This window comes from Scophthalmus maximus, chromosome 9, assembly GCF_022379125.1.
Source record: "Scophthalmus maximus strain ysfricsl-2021 chromosome 9, ASM2237912v1, whole genome shotgun sequence".
In the NCBI taxonomy this organism is placed as follows: Eukaryota; Metazoa; Chordata; class Actinopteri; order Pleuronectiformes; family Scophthalmidae; genus Scophthalmus; species Scophthalmus maximus.
The window spans coordinates 6,839,865-6,867,500 of NC_061523.1; the positions used below are offsets into that span (position 1 = coordinate 6,839,865).

A 27,636-nucleotide genomic window follows, 5' to 3' on the forward strand; every position below is an offset into this window, starting at 1 on the left:
CCACATTGATGACAAAACAATCTGCTTGACAAAAAGACAGATCTGAGTGGTCAGCAAGCTGTTTGAAACACATGCTCTCACTTCACTGTTTACCTGCTGTGTTGCTCTGTAATGCTTTACGACAAAAGATAGAAAAGGGACTGTTGGAGAGTATCAGGATGCATCATTATTCAACTGCAACATTGCATTTCATATGTATTTTAATTTTGTACTAAGGGACAGTGGTTTGATTGCCAATGACTGTGCACATCACCAGAATTTTTTGAAAATAAAAGGTTGGCCAGGTCAGTCAAAGGGCCATCACACAATGTCAGTGTTTCCACTTTTTTCATCATGAAGTGAAAGTGATAAAGTTGATGTTTTGAGAGCTGTTGACCAATCACAACAAACTGGGCCAGTTGGCCAATCAGAGCAGACTGGGGTTAATCAGGAGGCGGGGCTAAAAGAAAGCCATGCGTTTTAGACAGAGGGTGAAAAGAGGAGCTGCAGGAATGGGCTGTGAGAGGACACTGATGCCTTTTCTGATCATTAGAGCATGTAAACCTTTTCAAGTGGTAACACAAATTAAAAGTATGAACCTGAATATGAGAATTATATGTCACCTTCAAACACCTCGCCACACACTCTGTCAAATTACAAAAACACCACTGTGCATGAGCCACAGCTACATGAAGCCTGTGAGTGCTGCACCTCAGCGAGTCAATTCAGCACCAACATCATTTACACTATTTGTGAATTAAACATTTGTTGCATTCAAATCTATCGGAAATCGTATAAGAATCACAGCAGTGACAGTTGAGTCGCTTTCAAAATAAAATGGTTTACAATATTTCTCTCAAACTGATCATGCTTCTATCATTCAGAGGTTATTTAATGTGGAAAACAGTGGACAGAAACTTCACTCAGTTACTCAAAATGAGTCTAATATTGAGCAACAAAATGTCAGTCAGTGACACGTCGGATTAAAGGACTAAATGGAATGAAGTTAGGAGGAACACCAAAGTTATTTACAACAGTCAAAAATAAATGACTCCTTAATGTCTGAACTTGACAGAATGATAGTAATGAAACAACGGCGGGGGCTCTATTTGACAAATATTCTTTGATTCCAATACCTCTCCAACCACTTCATATTTAGGTCCCAGGATAGCACAGATTTATAAATTACAATTAACAATATCAGGGCGATGAATTCCTTCATATTGAACTAGAATGTCACTCGGTAGAGCGCAAATCTCAGCAAAGGCCCAAAAGTCTCCTTAACTCCAATCAAGCCAAACCAAACTATACCCACTCATAGATCTGCTCTCTAAATATGCCAGCCTTTTTTTCATCAAGATCAATAAATTATTACAGCATTTGGTTTGTTTGTTTATCAGCAGGATTATGCAAAAACTACATCACAGATTTCCACAAAACTTGGTGGAAGGATGGGACATGAACCAAGAAGGAACCCATTCAATTTTTGCCATGGAATGAAAAATATCAGGCACATTTAGAGGACGGCCTATCTTGCAATGTTAAAGAAAGTGAAAATAAACTATTCTTCGATTCACCTTTTTGTGTGGACCTGCGGAAAAATGTAACAGGTTCTTTCTTGGCCCATGTCCCATCCTTCCAACAAATTTCATGGAGATGCATTCAGCAGTAAAATATTTTTGTAGTAATCCTGCTGTCAATCAAACCAATCAACCCACAAACAAACAAATTGACTAACAATCTAATGGACAGGGGTGAAATCATAATGTAACCTCCTTGGCAGAGGTAAAAATACATAAATACTAACTGCCAGTTGGGGCAGTTAGTTTACACAAAGAGAGTGAGCAAGTGTTGGAGAGTGATGAGCAGAGGCAGAGTCCAGAGGCCACCTTCACCACACACACACACACACACACACACCACACACCACACAACACACACACACACAGTACCAGCTCCCCTACCTGTCGCTGTGAGGCGAGTCCCTTAGTGAGTCGTAAGAATCCCCGTACTGCATTCCTGGCCCGGAGGTGTCCGCGCAGCCCCAGTGGGCGGCCCTCCTCGCCATGCATGCAGGGCTGCTGCACTTACTGGTTCCCACGGAGCTGGACAGCCCACCCGACTGGCAGTCTGAGTTCATGCTCTCTGTTCGCTCCATGCTCCACGTCTGCTCCTCGTGTCTGCAGGTGTGGGACGTTTGCGGAAAACAAGTTCAGAAGGTAAACCCCCCCGCCGCCCCCCCCAAAAAACGGAGAGGTTAGGAGAATATAGAGGGGGAATAAACACTGTGCAAAAATAAACCCCTAGAAATTTTAAAATTCTGGCATAATTTTTTGTGGTACTGATCCCATTGACAGTCAATTATCCAGGTGTGCAGCTCCACACAATCCGACTCTATATCTGTCTGACAACAACACATAGCATACGTGGCTGGTCATGGGAGTCGAGCACCCACACACCAGAGACACAGATATTTTTTCTCAGGTGTTAGCGTATCAAACTCTAGATGTTGCTCTCTGTAAGGTGAATGTTTATTAAAGATGAGTGTGGCTAATAGGCCGGCTGTTCCTGGCTGTGAGGAAGGGCACAGGTTAGTAAGTTGGATTCATATGTATATATATATTACTGTTCAGAAGACCCCTCACTGTGTTGGATTTTTATTGTTTTCACTGAACCAAACATGCTTCCATGTTGCTGCTCCTGTGTGTGATTTCAGAAAGTGTAACATGACAGCATCTGTGTCCTTTTACCCTCGTACACATTACACCCATTCCAGGTTTGAACATTTCCTACAGTCAGGTGGAATGAAGGCGCCAACGTTTCTGCCTTGAACTGGTTGGGTAGAGGGGCTACAGTCGCACCAGTGGGTGTGCCCGGTGTGGCTATATGGTTACAGTTGGAGCTCAGCTCCATATAGTTTGTAGAGTTACTCTTCTGCCCTCTAGTGGTGAAGTTGCATAGCACATCTTTACAAACGTCACCTGCTGTAAAGTGACTGTCATTGTGGTGAATTTCCAAGGCAAGTCCCTTTGTCTCCCCTTGACCCAGTTCCAATCATCTTAACACTTTGTACGTCAAGTTTTCAAAAACACCTGCACAGACAACACGTCAAATGTCCTCATCTCATTGGTTGTTTCAAATAACTTGTATCCATGTATTTGTTCACCCATATCACAAAACACACTTTGGTGACGTCCTGATGATGTCTAGTCGCAACATCATATTTAAATTTTGGTGGTGAAGTGGTGAGAGGTCTCCCACCACCACAGTGTCAACAACACTTATCTCCAAAACGTGCACGCTAATTTTCACGTGGGTCGGTGTGTGCGTGCCCCGGCCTACCTGGAAGCATGTGAGGCAGTGGTAGAGTGGTGGGAGCGGGTCGACATTCGGCTGCCTGCGTAGTTGCCTGCACCCTCCGCTCCGTCGCTGATCACGCAGTCTGTCGTAGGGACACGCTCGGAGATGTACTGCAATCAACGCACATGAAAACACAATTCAATACTATTTACTATGCTCTTATTTTCAAAATAATGAACAAAATGTACACTCGTATGATGTCAAATCAAGCTATGAAAGGATCCTCTGTACGCATCTGTTTAAACTCTTCATCACTTTCTCGCATCACTGTGTTGTCACCGCTGCCAATGTGCTGACTCATGCCTATTGTGTCTCCAACGGCAAACTAGGTTTTATCTGCCCTCTTTGTGACACCTGTCAGCTTTGTGCCACCACGTTTCCTCCTGTTGTTAGTGGATCAGAGTTTTATTTACACAAAGATTCTGTTGGAGGCAAAACTGCTCTGACGGCTAATGGAGCCTTCTTGGCGGAGTTGAATCAAAGTGACAAAGCTGAATAAAGTCTATCAGCATCCACATCCCAGAGAGACAGGAACCGGCTGAGGCTCTGTAGGCTTCCTGCAGTTTGCTCAAAATTAAATTGACATCTGGTTTTACTGTCTTCTTCTTCTTCTTCTGTCCCTGCTTTGGTATTAATAAAGATCTGAGGAGTTTCTGAACATTTTGACATCAGAATCCTATTTATACGATAGTTATATTTAATTGAAAGCGGTGATATATTTGGTCTATTTCAGCGGCACTTTGATCAAACTCACTTTGACTGAGCACTCCGGTTGGAAGCTTATAGAATAGATAATTTGTAAATGAACTGCATCATTTTTTTGTGCTATTGTTGGTTAACAGAAGCTTAAAACGGAAACGGAATTGCAGCCACCAAAAATGCCTCTGGTACAACTGCACCGACCCTACAACTTTAGGCTTAGTAACTAGCATGGCTTATGAAAAATGGGAAAAAAGAGGAAAAAAGAAAGGATACCCGTTGCCATGAACTAGCAAACTTTTCCTAATTTTGAAATTCAGTCTGGCGAGTTCATTTTGATGCATTAAAAAAGAAAGAAAAAAAGAGGTGACTTGTCTGTCTGCAGTGACCTGTTGTAGGTCGTCCTCTCAGTTGTAACGGGATGAACTCAACATGTTCATCCAGTTAATTAGTCAAACCCGACCTTCGGATGACCTCTAACTGCCTCCGCTGTGTGTGTGTGCTTTTATACCGTGTGGACTCACATCATCCATGGGGATCTCCTCAGGACCAGGCCCGGGGTGGTTGGGCCCGTTGGGCAGCGTGCGGTTCTGGTGTAGGTGGTTGTGCATCTTCTTCCTCTGTTTCCTGCACGGGTGGTGATGATGAGGGAACAATCATTTATCTGGCAAAAGTGCTAATCTACAGACAGCGACTGTATTCATCTCTCATTACTTCTGTTACTAGCACTCCTACCACAGAGCACACATGATCCATAGCTGGAATAAGTGAAATTCGTCACATTATTTAATTCGCTATATTTTTTGTATATCTTTTAGTATTTTTTTGGGATGCAGGCAACATACCAAACCAAACAACAAACAAATAAATAGATAATTAGCGTAGCATTTTCCCCTCTGCTACTCAAGTACTGTACTTAAGTACAATTTTGAGGTACTTGTGCTTTATTTGAATGTTTGCAGCTACTACTACATTCATTTCTCAACTTTCCAAGTGTCTCAGATGGTTTCATTTAAATATCTGTTATATGTCCAAAGAGATCAAGTTATCCAATATTTCACAAAAAAGAATAGACTCAAAATAATATGCAGATATAAATGTGTGTATCATAACTTAATTTTTTTCTTCTTTCCTCCCCCACCAATCATGTCACAACCCTTCAGATTTACTTTGGACCATGAAGAGAAATCTGAAACCTAGATATGGAACCACTGGACTAAACTGTATTCAAAATAATTGAACAAGTTGATCCCCGACCAGCTACAACAGTAGAACACTACTTTTGTATCTAATAACGTAACACATAATATAGATTTTCTGCAGAAGAAGGAATTTTGCTTTGGATGCATGAAACACTTTTTGTCCTTTGTATATTTAAACGGTCATAATTGCACCCCCACTTAAGAAAGTGATCTGAATCTGTCTTCCCTCTCCGTTCCACAGCATGAGAAGAAGCAGCTCATTACACATCGTTTTTCCTTACATTATGTCAATCTAAAGAGAAATCGTTGATTTTCTCTTCGAAGACACGTACTTGGTTTTGCAGTAGGCCACCACACAGACGATGCCAACCACCAACAATGCCACACAGATGCCTGTGATCGTCAGCACCCGCCTCTGGTAGAGCTCCTCAGCCTCTGTGGATGGAAACACGCCCACACACACACACACACACACACATGTTCACATGCACGCACACATTGGTGTAATGCAGACACACACAAAACAAATGGGCAAACACACAGACACACACACATACAGAATGAGCGCTTCTCCATTGATGGTAACTACAGAAACAGTTTTATCACTATCATCTGCTGCTATCCTGTCCCCTGCTCTGCCTCTTAGGATACTCCTGCTCTGTAATGTCACATGTCCTTTAAATCTAACTGTACTACAGTGCTACTACAACACAATTCTACAAAGTCATAGATATGATGATGAAAAGCAGAGACGTGAACCTACATCCTGACATAGACTTCCTGCTGTCCCTATATCAGTGTATTTACACTGGCCATGGGGATGTAATGCAGCAGATGACACTGGCTGGGATCTGAATGCATCATGCCAGTATGGATGGGAAAAAAAGATAAGTCAACCAGATGAGAGAGAAAAAAAATAGAAAGAAGTGTTTGCTCAAAGTGTTCACGCCACAGTGGCAGGGTAGTGACATCAAAGTTTGTTATGTGTCACAGAATACAGAGAGAAAATGCGGGAACGTTTTCTGTTTTTCATTTTGTCAATAATTAGGAATACTCACATTTGTATTTTGATGAAAATAAGTTCCTGCAGTTCCTTATTTTTTTGTGCATGCTATCAAGTCAGACTCTTTACAAAAGCCCATACCAGGTGATGTTATGCACCCTCTGGCAGCCATATTGGAGGATGTCTACTTTTGGTTCCCATATTCACACCATGACATTGTATCTAATACCATTGGCATCTGCACATCCTTTTACTATGCATTTACTGCACTTGTATGTTCTAATGAGGACTTTGAGTCGGAACACTGTTGAATCACATGACACCACAATCTGCTGTGTGATCGCTCTGCCGTCTTGGTGTATCTGGGTTGATTCAGATTTCGGGGCTGCTGTGGCGTAACACTGTCAGGATGGTGAGAGCAACGACACAATGACAGAGGAAGCGACGGACAGAACAGAACACGAGGGGGAGAGGAGGGAGAATAAAAGGAGAAAAAATAAAATGGTCAGGAGGGAGGAGCAGGAGAGGGAGAGAGGGGGAGAAGGGGGTCAGGGGCGTGTCCAGGAGGAAGGCCCAGGGAGAAAAGTAGTCCCCATGAACCAGAGCCTGGCCTGACTTTGTCCCCTTAACAACTAAAGCTGGATAATAGAGGTCCTTGAATTGTTAGTTATGGTCCAATTAAAGTCCCTGCAGGAAAACACATTCTTTTCAAAGTCATGTACCTTCACAAACACAAATGTTTCAGTTTGGACTAAAAAGCTGAAGCTCCTCACACTGATGATGCCTATAGGCAATATATAGGTGAAGACTATCTATATATCTAACGGTGTCTAGCATTTAATGTCATTTCCAAAATGAGTTTGAAGCAGGGGGGCACCTAAATGAAACTCTGTCCCTTTTACCTTTGTTGTTACCTCACCCCCCCCCCCCAAAAAAAGCTCTAGACACGCCACTGAAAAGGGGGGGTGGGGGTGGGGGGGTCTAAATAAAGGGCCTCTGTATGGATTGACAAGCCTACAAGAGCCTTGGCCTGGCATTGTGTGTGTGTCACAGGGTACTGATACAGAAAGGCAAAGGGAAATGGGGAGGCGAGCTCACTGGCACAGTGGAGCCAACAGCAATCGTGATTTAGGACAGGCGAGCTCTCGACTCTGACACTGAGTCAATCACGGGCGGAATAATAAGGACAGACTATGTGGTCAGGCCTTTTGCTGGCTCTTGGCAACACTTTGCAAAAATGCTTGCAGCTTGCGTGTTTTTATTCGACAGGCTGCTGAAGCCAATGTGCCCATCGCCAAAGCCCAGAGAACAAGCCAGATACTTGTATTCATCAATGATGTGAAACATCCTCAGATTTATTGGACAAAGGCGGTAACTTGCTTCGATACTCTGTCCAAATACACACAAACTTTGATTTGTGATAAAGGCTCATTTCACTGTTTCAATTCACCTCTGCATTTAGTTTCAATAGTGCTTCCATCCCAGGTAATTTGTCTCTTTTTCCAATGTGCATTTCTTTTTCTTTTCTTTTTTTAGAGTCAGACTATGAGAAGAGTGCATGCAAAGAGGGGAGGTTACATGTTTTGAAACCAGGTTAGTGGGCAGGAGAAAAAAAAGAGGAACAGGTTGAGAGAGACCTAGTTGTTGGTTTTAGAAAGAAGATGGCACAATAATGTGTGACTGTGAGAGGATCTTGGCAAACCCTTTAAGCACAGCAAAATGAATAATAATGTTGCATACCCATAAATTCAAATCTGAGAAGCTCTGCCAGCGCAGAAAGTTGTTGTGGTAAAAGGAAAGAGACAGATAGGGTCAGGTGTAATGTCCACTCTGGAGCAGTTATATTACTTTCATGTCCTGTACACGCTAAACCAGGATATAAGTCAATTAGCGCTGTCAGTCGTAGTGATTGACATGTGTACTGTCCAGTAACAGACAGACAATTCAGACAGCCTCGGCTCTGTGACCCCCGCAAATGACAGGAAACAAAAAACCGAAATCGAAACGAAATCAAAAGGGAGAAAATGAACCAAAAGGCGGAAGGAAAGAGGATCGAGCAGGCAGGAAAAAAGGCATGCAGAGACAGAGACAAGACGGACAACGACAGCAAGACAAGAAGCCACGTCACTTACTGCTATATTTACTAGACCTCATTTCTGGAGTAAACAACATTGGACAGAAAATAACAAAATGGAAGGAAACAAAAAAAAACGAGACAAAAGAGAAAAAAAAGAAAACAAAAGATAAAAAGCAGTGAGTTAGTCTCCAACATAAAAACACAGTACAGTCGATGAGGCTGGCACAGCAAATGAGGGTGAGTGCTGTAACTCGTTTGACTAATGGCAATTGTGTGCCCTCGTATTGATTACGGCATACCTCTTGTATAGCACTTTCCCCACTACTGCTGCGTACGGCTATTATAACCGTTCGTATGATTTACAGATAAATCATCTCAGCATTCCCAATTTCCATGGCTTTGCATGCATTACTGGTCGTAAAGAGAGGGGAGAGTCGGCCAATCTCCTGTCCACCCTAACCTTAACTGCTCTACGTTTTGACAGTGCCCTACGTTTCGCACCAGAAAAGCAGGCAGTGACAAATCAACAACGGATGTGGAATGACAAAAGGCGTTCCTTTCGACGGACTAAAAAGAGCATCGCAACGCAAAATTAAAGCACAACGTCACACAGACAGATTTCAGCGTGTGGACAAGGCTCTGATGGTGGGGTGCAAAATAAACAAGACATCACATACAGTAGAATATCTTATGATATAAAAAACAACAATCTTGGTTTAAAGTTGATGTTATTCACTGTGGAGTCTTCCAGAACAGACAAACGGTAAAACGAGACAACATGGCATGAAGAAGGGGTGTTTGACCCGTGAAAACATTTCAGGTCATTACAGGGTCATTTCCTCTGTTTTTTCTTTTAACTCCCTGTGATCGCTCGCACAGTGACCTGAAAAGTTTTTCTTCTGTAGAAAAGCTGCAGGGCTGAAGCTAAAACTATCGCTGACCATTCGGTGCTGTGCTAAATTTCTTGTGCGTGTTTCCTGGGATCACGTAATTGTGCCAAAACTGACCATACAGACGGTGCTTCAGTGTCACTGTGCAGGCTATCGCAGGGGAGTTACAAAATATCACTCTGATGTAAAGGAATAGTCCGACATTTTAGGGAATTCCTCGCACGTGTAAGTCAGAATAGATGGATACCACTCTCATATTTTAGAGCTAAACATGAAGCTGCAGCCATCAGATGGTTAGTCTAGCTCAGCGTAAAAAGAACAGCAGCAGGTGGAAACAGCAAACCTGGCTCTGTAACAACAAAGAGCAAGATAAATAGATGATTAAAATCCGCCTACTAGCACTACTGGTTGCCTGGCAACCTGACCGTGATGATAAGAATCCAAGGAATGGTTCAGCACATAACCCGCAATAAAACCACAATTTGTACACAGTTTCTTTTTAGTTTTCGCACAGTTCAACAGATGAGGTAGATGGTGTTAAGTGGTGACATTCAGAAGTGCTGGCAGGTGGATTTTGTAACCTTTGGACAGAGCCAAGCTGTTTCTTCCTGGTTTTTACTAACATAAGTGATTTCAGTAAGTGAATTTGTATATTCCATCAAAAAATGTTGAACTACTCCTTTAATTCAATCACACTGATGGGAATCAAAAATAACGTTTTTGAACATATATGAATTCAACCCTAAAACATTTCGAGCAGCATTTAGCCACATGCCACTATGACAGACTTTACCGGATGATCCATGGATGCTCAGGGTGAAATCCACTAGTTATCACGTTCCCCACTGTGGGTTCTATCCTCTACCTCTAAGTTCAGCACAAATTCCCATTGCCATTATATCAAGAAAGTCAACTTTTAGGAGAATCAATATCACAGCTGGCCCTAAGATGCATATAGCCATGAGTGATGCTTTTCAAATTTCATTACTTGAAATGTTGAACATGTTCTCCAAATACTTTAAATCTTATTCTCTTTCATTTGCCAAATTATTCGAATTTTGGACTCAGTGCAGCTTAGTGACGACTGGCAGCTGTTCAAAACAATGTCAGGCAGACTTACAAGCCTTCGCTTGTCAGTCCTTCTCCATCTCCAAAAATCAATGAAATATATTCTTTTCTTTGTTTAGGAGGGGCACAGCACACAAATCAAGACTTATAAAACCTTGTATTAATATTTTCTAAGCACATTGCTTTGCGTTGATCGTTTTCTTTTCTTTTTTTACTGCTGAAAAACTAAGCAGCACCGACGGACCATCTACAACCACAAGTGACAAAGTGTTGCAATAAAATCAAATAACTTGAACCTCCTGTATTGTTTATCTTGGTGATTCTCTGTCTCCTATGTTTCCTTCTGTGCAGTTGTCTGGATCGAGCTTAATGAGGAAGCATTGGTGTGCGACTTACATCCTAAACATAAATCATTTTAAAATGTATACAAGCATACGTAACATGAAACATTGAGGCTCGCTGTTAAGTCGTCAATTCTGAGGCTTTTTTTTAGCAGCTTTTTTTGTCAGAAGATTTCAATCAGATGTGGGACAGTGAAAAATATATTTCATGTGTTAATTATAAAATACCTAAAGGGGTTGCTGTAGTGACCAGAGGAGCGGCACAGAGGAACCAGGGGAGACAGGGAGAGGAAGGGGTGGACACAGAGGCATGCAAACTCTCTCTCTCACACAAACCTAGACATGAAAAATAAGAGCCGGTTTGTAAACACACACACATACAGTACAAACACACACACACTGCTCTCTCCATCCAACCCCTACAACGTGGCATGCCGTACTTCAGTGGGAAGGAGACAGACAAGAGTAAATGGACATACTGTAGAAACCGGCCATGACGGAGTTTTGACAGCGGTCCCCCGTATAGTCATTGGGACACCTGATGGAGGGAAAACAAGACACGGGGGGAGGGATACAGAGGAAAGAGAAAGAGAGAGGATAAAACAAGGGGAGAGAGAGGAGTACACAAAGACAGATAGGGAAGGGGGGGCATAAGAGAGCAGAGAGATGGGGGATTAGAAACAGCACAATTCACCAACTACACAGTGAAAGAGAGAGAGAGAGAGAGAGAGAGAGAGAGAGAGAGATGACCGGCATACAGTGACTTCACTGCCATCAATATGACATCACTGCTACAGTTGAGACATCATCACAGTCATGAGGGTTAAGGGATGGTGGTGCACCAAGTAGGCGGGGTCAAACATAGAGTTGTTAACCACTAAACCCTCTCTCTCTCTCTCACAAACACACACACACGCACACACCAAAACATTCACACCATTTGCATCCATTTCTTATCTCCCAACCAAAACCACGATGAAATAAAAAAAAGTCAAGTCAAGGAAAACTTTTAAGTTGATTGACATACAATACAAACATACAATGAACATCCATTATTTTGATGTTTATTATAAAATGTCTGTAGAAACTCTAACATGGCAGACAAGGTCAGTCTATACTAATATGAATGACCTTTGTATTGAAATAGTTTAAACCATTAATATTTAATATTTGTAGAAACCTTCTCAGAGCCCAGGAAAGTGTTTTTGCACATGCTCTGTGTACGTGGTTAAAGACAGACAGATGTGTCGCAGGCCACACAAAGCAGAAGCAAAGTAAAAGGAGGATATACTCGGGCATATTTGCTGGGTGAGTAAGTTATGTTATAGAATCATATACTCCTTTATGATATAAGTTGTCATAATGCCTTCTTTTCAAACTAGGAGTTTGATCAAAAAAAAAGAAGCAATTTAACTATCCTGACTATTACAGTAACAAAATCATTTTGATAACATATAAGCATGAAATTAACTTGTAGAGGTCGTTGTGTTCAAAGTTTAACGGAACTTAAGTTTGGGGAGCAAAAATCGAGCAGAATCAAAGTAGTAACATGCACATGCAATAGTTAAAGAAAATGTTGCCGCTCTCTCCACTGACAAAAAGAATGCTCTGTAAAAACTGTGTGGCACAAACTTTTATCTGTCAAAAAAAACATATAAGCTAGGCGCCTGCAAAAAAAAATTTTGATGATCATGCAATGTTTTAAAATAAAAGGAGAGAAGTAAAGTAAAAGAGCGCGCATGTGTGTGCACAGACGCGCACACACACACACACACACACACACACACACACACACACAAAGTGAACATGAAAATGGTTGGAAAAGGTTTTTTTTTCTTGGGCATAGATAACAGCAGCAGTGCTTATTTCAGATTTCCACTGCATGTAAACGGCTGCGGACTGTGGTGTTTTGTTTCTGGATGGGTGGCGAGCTGTCAGCGACACCTCGGGCTGAATATAATTCATAGTCTGGCATCAGCCATCAAACTCACAACACTGAAACTAACTAAGTAGTACTCCTCAAGGCATCGCGGCAAATTGGAAAATAGATACACATATTTGTACATAATCCAAAATGTTGGTAGGTTAAAACCAGATACCGACACTACCATTTCGTTGATTCCTATCAGCTCTTTAACTTAAACACTACATGACCTCATTCCAAATTATGTCCTGGAGAATTTTTTTTAGTAAAATTGTGAGAGAGTGCTTCAAATTCGGAAACGTCTCCTTGTGTGTGTGTGTGTGTGTGTGTGTGTGTGTGTGTGTGTGTGTGTGTGTGTGTGTGTGTGTGTGTGTGTGTGTGTGTGTGTGTGTGTGTGTGTGTGTGTGTCATAATAGGTGCCATGGCTTTTACCCAGCCAGGCATAATAATCAATGTATTATTTTACCTGCTCTAACTGATGGTAGATCAGCTTTTACTGCAGTCAGATGTAAAATAGGCACGCTGATGATCCGACTGCAGCGCACATTATACTGTAGAGGAATCACAACAGTCGATGAACCACGGTGCTAGGATATGATGGGTGTGGCCCCATTACAGTCATTACAGGATAACAGAAGCTCTCCTCCCCTTGTCATAACCGAATTATAAAAGCGATTTAGCATCTGGTCAAAAAAAAATGTATCCAGTCTAAAAGGCGAGGACCTTCCATCTTACTCTGGTGCGTATACTGAATGGGTATCCTTTCCCCCTTTTTCTCACCACTAAAGAGACAACTTGCATTCTGAATCAATTACAGCAAAAACCCTCTGAAGAGCCCACTCAGCAATTTCCCACAGAGTTATAAATAGAGTAGAGAGAGGGAGAGAGAGAAACAGAGAGTTGGGAGACACTTGGAGAAGAAGCAGCCCTGTGCTGGCATAGCTTTTACTGTATATGATTTCTTTTCTCTTTTGCCTCATCTATCTCTCTCTCCATCTTGTTTCCCCTTGTCTCTCCACCCATTTTTTATTATTATTATCTGTGCCTGCTTTGCTTTCCTTCTTTACAAACTGTACTGTTCTCTCAGGCCTGAGAACATACACACAGAGAGAGAGAAAAAGACGGCGCACCATTTTCTCCAACCACCTGAATGAAAGAAAAAACCCTGTAATTCATTTTGTTGTATTCATTATAAGGAGACTCATCAAATTTAAGGGAAAAAAACTAAAAAACAACCCAGACAGCAATGGACATTATATCCAGGCATCAATACTACCCCGATCTCATGGCATTTTGTAGATTAGATTAGATTAAATTAACTCTATCGATCCATGAGGGGGAAATTTGGCATTTTCAACCCACGGCTGGGAATACAGGGGACTAATGTTTTCTGCTAGCTCCCACACTGGAGTTTATCAGCAAAGTTCAGATTAATCAGAGGATCGGAAAACACTGGGAGAGAACTGTAACACAGGTCGAGCAGCGCGCGGAGAAAGCCAGACACAGCAAGCTTCAATCTGGCAACAGCTCGCCAGGGGGATGTTTGTACGTGTTGATCTCCACTTTAACCTCCACGCTCTGTTTTAGCCAGGGTGCCTTTCTGTTTGTGCCGTCCTCCACTTTCACCTACAGACTCCATTTTGCAGTACAGCTACTCTCCCCTTCGGGATACGGGGACGAGGAGATTATTGGTTTCCATGGTTCGGCACAGAAGAGCTTGCAAATACCACCTCAAATTTCAGGGATAGTAAGAACTATGTTTCTTCCTGCCAGTGCTATGCAGTGCACTGTTTTTGCAGCTGTCGTGCAGTGTCTCTTGTGTGTGAGCGTGAGCGTGGACGTCTACATATCTCCTAAGTGAACAAGCAGTGCAGACAGTCTACAGACAGCGGTCTTATTTACATCCTGTTATCCACCGACCCCAACAGACGGGCCAACAAAGGATGACAGAGCTGAGAAGCAACAGTAACTCTCTAGAAACTGGCTGGCTGGTCTGCCGTACCTGGCCATAGATCGCTGTAGCTTCTTTAAATATGCAGCGCGTTCATACCGTATGTGGAACAACCACGCATAGGCGGTTGTACAACCCTGAACATTTTGTTCCCCTATACACGCAGCTCGTAATAACTGTATGCAACCTCTTGAACAAAGTTTTCTGCTTGTCAGCACCACGGGGAAAAAAAAAGAAAAATCCTGATTTATCCTTCATGAATGACCGGAAGGTACATCAGATGTGAGATAGCGAGAAAGGAGGGGAGGGAGAGGAGAGGAGAGGAGAGGAGGGGGAAGCAAGGGATTGAGAGAGAGAGAGGGAGAGAGAGAAGGGTGGTGGGAGGTGGAAATGAGGAAACAAAGTGTAGATCTAAGGAATGCAGATCTAAGGATGAATTTCTAACAGATACATCCAACTGTACAGAAAACATAACAACAAAGCTCTTGATCATGCATGGCTATAAGCACCATCTGCTTTCCACACCGTCAGGGGAAGTGTTTGTTACACGTCTACAAAACGACGCAGCATGTATAGGGCGAGCTGGAGCTGAAAGATTACAACCTCGAGTTTAGAAAATACTACTTTCACCAAGTTGAAAGCAAAGACTTCTTCACAGGTTAGGTTAACTTAAAGCTTTTGTGGCAGATGAGCATTGAGCTCAAAGCCGTACTGTACCATGTAATCTGGACCAAGTGAGGGCACGGTAACCTGATAACTTATGATGTGATACCATTTTCCACCTCTACGTCACTAACATAAGATGATACAAGGTGCAGTTTTAGTGAAACACCATTTTGCCAATATGCTGGAAAATAGTGACTTATTTCTTCAAGTCCAAATATTACTTATGATGTTTTGGCATGTCCTGTTTTATTTTATTTGTTGGAATTAGAACTTTTGACATTTTCCTATGAATTACCTTTCTTTTCTCTAATTTTGTTACAAGTTGATATAACACAACAATGAGTCTTTTAATATGTACCTGTCTGGTGCATCTATCCTGGCGTGAAATCCTCCCACTCAAAGGAAGAGATGCATTCTACAGTATGTTGACATTTAAAAAAATTATTATATATATTAATATTTTATTTTAAGAATAAACACAAGAGGAAGATCTAGATAGTAAGCATGAGCAGTGAACACTTTTAACCACTCAAGGTCTGCGTTAATGTGAAAATAGTTAATCATCACCCACTATGATATTTCTCTCATCCAACTTGCCATGAATGGACCATTACTTTGTCGAGCACTGTGTCCCTGTCAGTCGCGGAGAAAAGGAGAAAATGATGGAGGACTAATGTTTGTCAGGTCTGAGCTGTGTATGTCTCACTCACACTCTCCCTGTACCGAAAGCCAAGCACCTGCTGAACATGTTCGGAGAGGGAAAAAAATGACAAATCGATGCCCTGTGTGCATGTGAGGTGCTTATGTGGTTGTGTGAGCTCCTGACAATCAAAACATGAAAAGTGCCTGTTAAGATGACGAGGATTTGGAAGCTTCTTCCATTCAAACGCTGCTGTGCAGCAGCAAACAACAGTCACTGTTTTCATGTGTTAAGCGATTTTGGAGAAAGCTTGTTTCTCTCTTTGTTGTTGTTGTGAATTTACTGCTCCGGCCGCGCCTTGAACCCCAGGTCCTTCAGTATGGGAGACCGACGCACTAACCATTAGGCCAAAACCCCAGAGTTGCAACGCCGACCGCCATCACGTCTCTTAAGGTGTCGACGCGCAATGTCTACCAACTGCGTTCGCAGTGTTTTGTGGTGGATAGTGAGGAAATATTCGCTGGTTTTTACAAAACATGTATTGTTTTAGACTCGCTTACTTAAAGCAGCACCAGAGGGAGTAAACTACACAATATATGGACACTACATTAAATATGCAAGTATCATACCTGCTCTGCTTATGCCTGGGTAAAAAAAAATGTTTCAAGCTTATCTGACAATTGAGCATCTGGTCCAATTAATCATCTGGTGTCTGGTATGTGACATGTCAGCCCAGCTAGCACACAGATTAAACATGTGGGATAGAGACAGGATAGTTGCTGGGTTCAATTCCCTGAACCATTTCTGGTGGGGGAGGGGATTCAGTTCACCTCCTACAGCTACAGAAGAAAACACTAACTGTCAGCACGGCCATGCAAACTTTGAAGGCTATGTTATCCTCTGATCTTGTTATATCGTACACAGCAAGTCCAAAATGCCTGAAATCAAAAGAAATGAGGAATGCAACTTGTCACGTTGAAGTCGTTTTTCAATAAACACTGTCAGATGGTTGGGACTTCAGCTTTATGTCATCCCACTTCTGACGTTAGTTAACTGGCTTCTGCCACGTTGCCCTGCACACTGTCAACTGTACAGCTGACTCACTGAAGTAAAACAAACCAAAGGCAAATCAGCCAGGAGTACTCAAATAATCAACTGTTTAAGTTTTGGTACCTTGGTACCTACTTATATGCTACTTACATAATAATAATATTAAACTAACGATCAATATAATCAGACTATTAGCTGAGTGCTGCTGTAAAGGTGCAGTTAATGCAGTCAGTTCGCTCTTTTAGATTAGCTATACTGGTTGCTTAGTGACAAGCATAGCTACTCACTGTTGCTAACGAGAGGTGATGCTGAGAATAACATATATGATATTGAACAAGTTTATTGACTAAATTTATTGGCTAACACAGACTCAACTGTGTGACCTCGCTAATAATTAAATTGGTTGAATAATATCAGCATTCAGTAGAGTCCATGTGTTCACTTTGCTTTACCGAAGTGCCCTCATCACGCAAAGCGTTTTGTGGTCACACGCCAACAGTGACGGACACTAGAGACAGCAGCTTATATACGTCAGCGGGACGTCCTCTTCCACTTTTAATGCCAGTGTTGTTCTTCTGAGCATCCTCTCTCTTTTTTTACATGACTTTCTCTTACTAAAAGCATTTTTCTGAGGTGATGTGACGAGCAAACCTCACTCACTGTAAACTACAGTGATCCTCTCGGTGCAGGATTCAACATATTTTGAATGCATGCAGACACGATGTCTAGTGTCAATATTTGCTCTGTGTAAAAAAAAAATCCTGTGACAAGCCCTAAGACATCATGCACAGTTTGCAGGTGGACTGCAGGTGCATGTACAGTAATCAACCACAACACCACTGTATGCAGAGGGTGTATTATAGACCTGACAATGCATCTGATTCTGACTCAGACCTGTTAGCTGTTTTAATGTTGCGGCTGATTAGGGTACATGGGTTGGGTACAACCACAGAACAGAAGACAAGGTAATACAGTGACCAGCGACACAGTGTCTGAGAAAGAGAGAAGGGAGAGAGGGAGGGAGGAGAGACAGGGTGGGAGCGACCGCACAGTGATGACTGAGGGGACGGGGGCCGACTGAACAAGGGACTTACTTGCAGGAAAGCTGGTTAATACCATGTATGAAGTAACAGTCTCCTCCGTTGACGCAGTAGGCCTTCTCCGAGTCGTTGCAGCGCCTCGCGTGACTCACGCCCGACGACGGGGTGGTGGTGGTAGTGGTCACTACATGGAGGACAGACAGACAGAAAGACAACATAACACAGGAAACACAATCACCTCTTTGTTAAAAATAACAAACTATCAAGTTTTATGGCAGCTGCAGTACAAGATATCCAGCCACACCTTGCCACAGACATTTAAAACCTGTAAGGTGATTGTCGGTGTGACAAATCTATGGACTTTGTGGGCAGACATCAGTCACTACCCTGAGGTCACCACAGCTCTGTAGCCCACAGCTCCTGGTGTGGTGAGTGTTAAGAGCCACGTTCAGCTGGAACCTGCAACCCCACGCTGAACACACTCTGTGTAAATAGTCCATACTTTGACATTAGCCAAATAACACAATATTTGACAAATTCGGCATGTACTTACACGATTAGATCCCTGCATATTTGATATCAAACAGCTTCCATAATAACGCGTTATTCTATTCTATTGTATCCTATTCTATTGTAACCCTTTTAGTCTTAACTACAAAACCTCCTCCACGAGTCAAGTTGCTGATTACCCTCACGTCTGTCCAGACTGATATAAAGTAGGTATTGAATACAACATTTTATAAAAGGTCTTAAGTGTATGTTGTCATAATTATGGTATCAATGCTCAAGTTATGGCTAAAATGTGCTTTGTGAGGTCACAGTGATTTTGACCTTTAAACCAAGAAAATCTGATCAGTTCACCCTTGAGTCCATGGGAGCCTTTAGAGAGTTGGATGGACGGACAGACGGACAACTCCAAAACACAGCTGTCATCAGTACAAAGTGAAATAAAAAGGCTCCACAGTTTTGCTGTGAAATCTTTGAGGAAAGTTGAAATTGTAACGTAACACAATATGGCTCTAATGTCTTTGTTTAAAATACAAGGTGATGACATTTTCATGAGCCAGTACGACAGCAGATACCAAGTTAACAAGATAAAGTTTTAGGTTTTAAGATAGTAACCATAATAGAAGTCATCTTAAGGATTACTCTTCTCTTTTTTGGCCATTTATATTGATCCAACAATTTATGTAAAAAAAGTGTAAACAGACAGACAGATAGACAGATAGATAGACAGACAGACAGACAGACAGACAGACAGATGTTCTCACAGATCTGCACGCTGATTATACTCGTGACGTTTTCTTGTCCTAGTGAGTTTTCAGCCACACAGGTGTAGTTGCCCGAGTCTTCCACGCGAACACGACCGATCTGCACCTTCGAGTTTTTTCTTCAGTGAAATCAAGGAAGAGAGAGAGAGGGACAGAGACAGGGGCAGAGGAGAGGAAGAAAGAGGGGGGTGATACAGAGCAGGGGGGAATAAAATACACTGTCGGTTATTGTTGCTTTAAAAAACAGCAGAGTCATCTCTGACTGGAGAAGAAATGTTATTTCTATTTCCAGCCCAGATAAGCAAAGAAACAATTGATCGTTATATACAAATAATGATTGTGACTGGCCAGCAAAGCCATCTATACTGTGCAAGTATTAAGTTCAGCCGAGAAGCAGCCGAGACACACACTTTACATGATTGCATAGACAGATGAAAAGAACTGGCACTGTTTTTCCATAAATGCAGATTAATTACAGTAAATGGTTGATTTGAAATTTCAAAAACAGTAAAGGATGAGCTTTAATTACACCAGGCAATTTATGATATATTTCAATCACTAAAAAAAGCACACCTATCTATCTATCTCTCTATCTATAACCTATACCGCAAATATGGTGCAACACCTGTTGATCTTGCTTCGGAGTATATCTACTGAACAATGTTGATGTGTGCAGTGTGCACTGCACGAGTCTGGGATGGAGTATAACTGAGGCCTTAGACCAATTGAGTAAATATGTAAGTCAACCCTACATGTAACTGCCAGCACGCAACCCTCCACCATGGTTCATAACGTGAACAGTGTCCTAAGAAACACAAATTGGGAATTTCATGCATCCAGTTTTTTTTGTAATATACCAACTTGACTGGCCTTAACTGAGACTGGTAATGACCAAATGTTATAATATATTTCATGCAGGAGGACTGAGGAGTTTGGCCCTCGTCTCTTGCAGCATGGCTGTTCCAGGAAAGGCTTCACTCCGCAGCCAGCACAGAGAGGAGGAGTGATTACAGCAAAAACAATGCCTTCTTCAATGTACATTTGACCTTGTGGGTGTTAAAAAGATTTAATCTTATACTAAAAATCTGCACTCTTTCACTGTCATTTTAAATTTCTGATATAATTATCAAAATACACCATCATGTATAACTTTTCAAATGAATGTTTCACCAGACAGCTGATCTAATAATGATTGTACTTATCGACTGACACATATAGTTAAAGCAGTATTGCTGCAGTTGTAAACGTAAAATTATAGCATAATCACATAATTTTTTACACACCAAGGAGACACATTAGCATTCATGGGTAATTGTGTATCTGGCCACACAAAAACTGTAAGAATATCTGATCTTTTAGCCGCGAAATCACGGCTGACATTAGTCAATCAAGTGAGTGGTAAGAGCTGTAGCTGTAGACGGCTGCCTGCTGCAGCTGGAAATGTCACGGTGAGAGCTGTGACAATGAACCGGCTCACAAAACCAAAACATCAAATTGGAAGACACTGAAACGTTCCCTTGAACTTCGTCACGACGAGTTATCTCTTCCACATTACAGCTGGGCATTTAAAACCAGTGTCAGTATAACATTACAGTTGTTAATATAATACAATGATAAGATTTATGGAAGGCGAGCAGACAGGACTTACAGTATATGTTGTATTTTCTAACAGTGGCCAATGTTTAGGTTCAGAGTGAAGTTGCCCAGAGCTGAATACCATGAAAACCACTGTAGCACGTCTTGCATTTTCTTTGAAGAAGCAGTCATCTGTCTGGATTTTGAACATATTAAAAATGTATTGTCCAAGCAAGTGTGCAGGCTTCATATTAAGGGTCCAATAGACTCACTTGTTAGTCTTTATTTTGAGGTCTCTGCCTTTCTGAAGCTCGTGTCCATCTTTGTACCAGCGGAAGGAAGGGCTGGGATTCCCCGACGCCTCGCACTTCAAGTACAACTTGTCCCCTTCCATCAGAGACTGGCCTCGTGTCAGCCGGAGCTTAGGAGCAGAGGCTGGACAGAGATAGAGATGGATGAAGAGAGAGAGAAAGAGAGAGAGAGAGAGAGACAGAGAAAGAGAGAAAGATACAGACAGACAGGGGAAAGAAAGAGAGCGAGATAAGGAGAAAGCAGAGAAAGAAAATCAAAGCATGCATTATTGAAATTAACTAAAGACATTCTATTAATCTATCCAATAAAATGTGTGTGTGTGAGTGTGTGTGTGTGTGCGCATCTGCATGTGCGTGGCCAATGAAATTCATATAGTGAGAGTTATGATGTTGGGGTCAAAACCTGAGGCACCGGGTCGGAGTTCACGCGAGAGATGGAAGAGAGGAAAATCAATGATATTTGCCACAACGCACGCACGCACGCACGCACGCACGCACGCACGCACGCACGCACGCACGCACGCACGCACGCACGCACGCACGCACGCACGCACGCACGCACGCACGCACGCACGCACACACACACACACACACACACACACACACACACACACACACACACACACACACACACACACACACACACACACACACACACACACACACACACACACACACACACACACACACACACACACACACACACACACACACACACACACACACACACACAGGAAACGAGTCTTGGGATGGTCTGAATACTGAAAAGCAAAGATGCACTGAAAGCTTACAAAACATTTTGACAAGGATCAATGTTTGTGTGTGTGTGTGCGTGCGTGTGTGCAGACAGTGCACACATGTGCTTCATTAGTCTCAGGAGAGTTTCTCTCTCTCTCTCTCTCTCTTGTCTCCTTAAAAACTACAACACACTGCATCACTGATACCAGTGTAGGCAACATACGGAGAAACTAAAGCAAAGAGACAACTCAGCACCATCTACACGCGCACGCACACGCACGCACACGCACACACACGCATCCAATGAAACAGCATACAATTGTACACACATTTGTGAGCAAAATATCAGCCTCATACACACACAAGCGCACACGCGCACACACATACAGAGTGTTGTAGTGATAGGACACGCCTGATCAACTGTGAGGCTACTGTTGTATAGGCCCACAGCTCCTTGCAGCACTGCTGCATCTTCCATTTACTCCTCATGTACGTGCAGTAGATACACTGGGAGTTGAGCTTTATGCATTTATATAAGACACTGTATCCCACTGTATGTCTAGTGCAAATTATGTACAATGTTCTTGATATGCAACACTGAATATTGTATGCTACAAATTCAGTTGGAGGTTTTTGAAAGTTGGGATTGCAAAGGTGGGCCTGAGTAAAATAAAGGCAACAGTGTAACTGCTCTTACTCTATATGGACATACGTTTTTGGGCAAATTTTAAATGATCAATAATATTTGCAACAATATCAATGACTGTTAATGGCTGGAAGGAGATTTTCGTAGGTTGAGTGTGTGAGGCACTACTGATTTGATTAGGTCAAAATACAGTCTTAAGTGAGAGCCAGTGGACTCGAGGTCACACAGACAGGGTAGGATAGTCAGCAAAACTACACAAGTGGAAATCGGTGGTGATAGAAAAAAAGAAAAAAAACACAAACAGTAGAGATAAAAGTAGAACCTCCATGAAGCACCCTCCAAGCAGCTCGCAGTTACGTAAGTAGGATTTAGGTATGATTTTTTAGACTCGCAGCAGAACGAGCATCACATCCTTAAATTCATTTCTCACATTTTTGTGAGATTTAGTCTTGTCACGGACTCGACACACGCTGTTGATGTCTAATTCCACGTCACACCAAAGTAACTCATCGAAACATCACCAGATGCTCTCTCCCTCCCTCTCTCGCCCCTGGCTTATAATAAATTATACTGAAGAAAAGCACCGTGTGTCATTTCTGTCATATATTTTTGGGGAATAATTTGCCGACTATTCCGGTGTTTTCTTCGATTACACTCCTAGACTCGGTTAGGAAGAGAGAGAGCCGCTGTTGAATCTTGACTTGTTTTCGACTGCACTTGATCTTGGGTTTTGCTCGTGTTTTTGCGGATGAAACGGAACAAAGAGAGCAATGAGAGTGCTCCTAATTCCAGGCCCGAAGCAGACAAAGTTCTGAATTCCTTATGTTGCACTTTGTAGGCAATCATAATTCATTTAATAGTGGACTTAGTGTACATCCACAGATGTACTTCCTGTACTTCTGTAGCCCCTCCTTAGCTCTGCAGAGCATTTTAGAATCTTTCACCTCATTGTTTTAGTTTAACTGCACCAAATAACATACAGATAGATTCTGAACATTTGTGGAGCATTGAGACGAAAAAAAGTTAGAAGAGGAGAGAATATATATTAATTTAGATATTCGTCATCTAGCCAGACACGTGACAGGACTCGCATTCTGTGAGTTCCTGCAGCAAAAAAATGACTTAAAGGAACCTCTATTCATTTGGCAAAAAATTTATAAGAAGTCCCCACTTTGGTTTCTTTAATCCCACGGCCCCGCTCGCTGTTTTCATCCTGCATTTTGCTTTGGATATTTTTACAGGAGACAATGAGGAAATCGTGGCAACTTTAATCTAATAACAATGTTCCATCTGTGGATAAGAGATGTGGATAAGATTTCATTGTGGAAGGGGAAACTGCAGCCCAATCTGAGAAGTACAGACTTTGACATTTATACTTGAAATGACAAAATACCTGTGAGAATAATAAACTGTGTTTTATATGTTTTTTCGAAAGCAAGTTTCAAAGTGCCTCATAGTCGGTAAACACATTAGAAATAATCAACAGTAAATTAAGAAGAAATGCCACCAAGCAAAAGAAAGAAAACATCATATACAGCAGCAGGATCAAGTTTGCACATTTCAGATTTCCGCGTATCCCTTCGGTAAAAAAAAAACACAAATCACCACGACAGAGTCACTCTCCACACACTCCAGTTGTTAACATATTTGTACCATTTCTCTGTGGCAAAGCAGCACCGGACGAAAAATAACAGCACGATAAATGTGACTTCTCTGAATGCAGGGAGTTCATCTGAAAAATGTGTGGGAGAAAGGGAGTGAGCTGTTAAAATGAAATTCAGGTCTCTGGAATATTTTCTCGAAAGCTTGGCAAAACACACACACACACACACACACACACACACACACACACACACACACACACACACACACACACACACACACACACACACACACACACAAGTAGGAGGTTAAGACACAGCAGGAGAATGAGAGGACAGCCAATTTGTCCATACATCCAGTGTTATATAACAGCCAATCCCTCTGTCAATCTATGAATCAATCCCTCCACCCTAACTAAAGTGGTCAGTTCAATCACTTATGCAGGAGCACTGCACAGCACGTCTGTCTCAGTGCTGGTCAGAGTGTGGCCAGGGCTGTGGATGGTGTCAACGTTAAAGGTCCAGTGCGACATTTTGGGGGAAATACTCTTATTCTTATTGGGGCTCAGTCAATCACTCTCACTTTTGGGAATTAAAAGGGCGAGAGCCATTTTGGAGAAAACTTGTATAACTCTTTGTTGTTGTTGATTTTCCTGCTCTGGCCGGGCCGGGAACCCGCAACCTCGGGTACGAGAGACCTACGCGTCTACAACTAGGCCAAAACCTCGGCCATGCAGTGCCACACGCTGATACGTCTCTTAAGGTGTCGACGAGTGGTGGGTTGTGTGGTGCGGTCTGCACCACTTGTTTTGTTTTTTTCGATTTACAGAGCCTGGGCTGCGCCGAAAACCCTGTTTTTTTTCCCGGCACACACAGTAACGGCAGCTAACGGGCCGTGAGAAAATATTCAACGATTTTTTATAAAACGTGTATTGCTTTAGAATCGCTTACTGCCCCTTTAAGTACACAGTTAAGGACGAGCTTCTCTTAGCATTAGGACTAGAGGCAAGAGGAAACTGTCCACTTGGTTCTGTTTAAACTGATTTGTACACACCCAAACAAAAAAAAAGTAAAACAAACATGTAAAATAATCATCATATTAACAAACTTATAATTAGATTTATATATTTATATTTGCCAAAATCTTGAACTATTCCTTTAACTGGAACTAAATCCTCCATCAGGTCTCCTTAACTGTCGTCTGTGAGTGATTATCAGCACATTTTGTGTTGAAATATTCATTTATGTTCTGCAGCGCCACAAGGACTCAGCTCATTTCCCAACATTTCCCAGTTCCCAACAAACTCCTTGTGCAAAAAAGTTGCATTTTACATAGAAGTGAAGGGAGTGATGATAAAAGGAAGAGAAAGAGAGCAGGGAAGGCTGGAAAATTTCCTTATGATGGAGTTCTTCGTGTATGATTTTTCAATATGGGTCCAACATAGAGAGAAGAACTACTTATTTCGCTATTAATCTCTACTCTACCTGTTGGAAAAAACCTTGATGTGTTATAATGTAATGTACATGTTGAAGCAAATTAAATCTTCATATAGAACCCATGTAACTTACTAAAAACAAAAATGTGTTTTGGGCAATACAAGTTGTTCTTATAAACATATGCAAGTAAATATCTGCAAAATAGTGACATGTTCCTATTAAAAACATCTGCAGATATTCAAATCTGATTCCCCGTCAATATTCATTTTTCTAACACAATATCCACCTACAGCAACTACATTTTAAGATTAAGGGAGGTATTTGTGGTTGGTGGCTGACATGCAAAGCATATGGATTTGACAGCAGAGGTTCACAGCCTGAGTTTTGTGTTGGGTTAGCGCACCTAAAAATAATATGGGTTTAGCTGCAGGAAAGGTTGTGGCACATGACACTTTACTTAACTGGGGGGAATAAACGTTGCCTGTGAACATAATCCAGGCAGCAATTTCATTTCCTAATGAAATGTAAGTGGCAAAGCAAATTAGCGGTATATAAACATAATTTCTAGCCAGGGTTTTGGCAAAGGAGCCACAGATATTTTCACTTGAGAGGAATCACAAGAAAATTGTTTAAATCAAGTTTGTTTTTTTCTTTATTAAATGTTTCGTCCTGTATGTTTGGTCAGTGCAGATCCAAAGTGGTCAGAGGACTAAAACCGGACATTTGCTGTTTATGTTTGGGGTAGCTAAACTACTTCCTGCTATTAAACTCTTACAATGCAAATGTACCTACTGAAAGTACTGGTGGTACTTTTGTGTTGTAAAGTACAGAGTTGTACCTTATTCCGGTACCTACTGTTTTTCTTGTTTTAAGAAAGATACGACTTGTATGAGATATATTTTCAAGAGCAGCGCCACTTTAACAATTATGCAGGTGAGCCTCGTCGCCTGCTGAGTCTAAAGTCTACATTCAGACTGTCTGGCTTTTATTCAGGTGAGCGTGGAGATGAGTGGTAAACGTCAGCCTGAAGCAGCTTTGAGTGGTGAACCTCGGTTAGCGATTAGCTCTTCCCTCTCTGGGACGCTGTCCTCGGGCCACATGGAGGTTTCGTCAGCCTGGGAATGTACACTGGACACCAGAAGGAAATTACCCTTCATGGATGTGACATCCACATTTCATGAGTGTGACAGTGTCGGATTGATTGAATCACGACAAATTCCCACTTGGATTTGAAGTGATTTTAAGGCTTGTGATATAATTCCTTCGGTCACTTTGGGTATTCAAACATCCGTATGAGTTTGTCCTTTATGGTGATTGACAAGTTAAAATTGTTTATTGTACGGCTATGGCATTTTAATCAGACATGAAAACGCCTGCTGATCTTCATCAAAGAGCTTCCGCTTTTAAATGCAAAGATGATCGATCAATACAGAGCGTCGATGAGTATTTTAGATGTGATGATTTATTCATAAATAACAGGTAGATACTTAAGGTTAAATCTTTAATCGCTCAGACTGGAAGACATGTAAACAATCTTTCTGCTCTCCGTTCTGTTGCTGCTTGATGTTCAGAAACTAATTCACAAAGGCTGAGGAGGAGGAATTTACAGAGATGGGGTTCGACATCTCTCTATGCCAGAAACACATTAGCACCTATTACGTTGTGATGTTGGGATGTTGGACCAATGATGTTTTAAATAAGGAATATTTCCACCCTGCCTCATTGCTTGGACATTCATTTTGTAGTACCGTCCAAATTAACAAATATATGTTAAGACTCTACACATGTGCATTAAACGCAGCGTTTTATATTCCAATACAAAAGAAAACGATTGATGCTAATTTCAGGGATAGAGATTGTTGCTGAGAATTTGGAAAACATATAAAAAATGCTGGAATAAAGCATCAAGCTCTACATAGCAAACACATTGGCACAATCCTTTCCAGGACTGTCAAACATGAGTCCATAATACACTGAGAAAACAAGTGATGTGTGTGTTGCACTACTATCTGATGTCAACCTCAGAAGAATTGTAAAATCCAAAAGTGAACCTTTTAATTTCTTTTGTCTGCAAAACTATTAGTAAAAGAGTGGAGAACATCCACAACACAACTGGAGAAAAACTAAGAATTCCTGTGGGCGCCATCAAAACCTCTTCTAAGATCTC

The 27,636-nt window shown here is 41.8% G+C and overlaps 1 protein-coding gene across 2 annotated transcripts in view; it reads right to left on the reverse strand.

Annotated features, from left to right (window-relative positions):
* Window positions 1-27,636, reverse strand: part of nrg2b (neuregulin 2b) — a 60,283-nt gene that overhangs the window by 4,217 nt on the left and 28,430 nt on the right. The window contains exons 3-11 of one of the 2 annotated variants that reach the window (XM_047334434.1): window positions 21,009-21,171; window positions 19,162-19,280; window positions 17,945-18,074; window positions 11,099-11,157; window positions 7,984-8,007; window positions 5,573-5,675; window positions 4,563-4,665; window positions 3,322-3,449; window positions 1,944-2,159 (exon numbers count right to left, since the gene is read on the reverse strand). In XM_047334434.1, the coding sequence (XP_047190390.1) occupies window positions 1,944-2,159; window positions 3,322-3,449; window positions 4,563-4,665; window positions 5,573-5,675; window positions 7,984-8,007; window positions 11,099-11,157; window positions 17,945-18,074; window positions 19,162-19,280; window positions 21,009-21,171 (1,045 nt within the window). The remainder of the gene's footprint in view (window positions 1-1,943; window positions 2,160-3,321; window positions 3,450-4,562; window positions 4,666-5,572; window positions 5,676-7,983; window positions 8,008-11,098; window positions 11,158-17,944; window positions 18,075-19,161; window positions 19,281-21,008; window positions 21,172-27,636) is intronic. The other variant, XM_047334435.1, reaches the window with a different exon arrangement.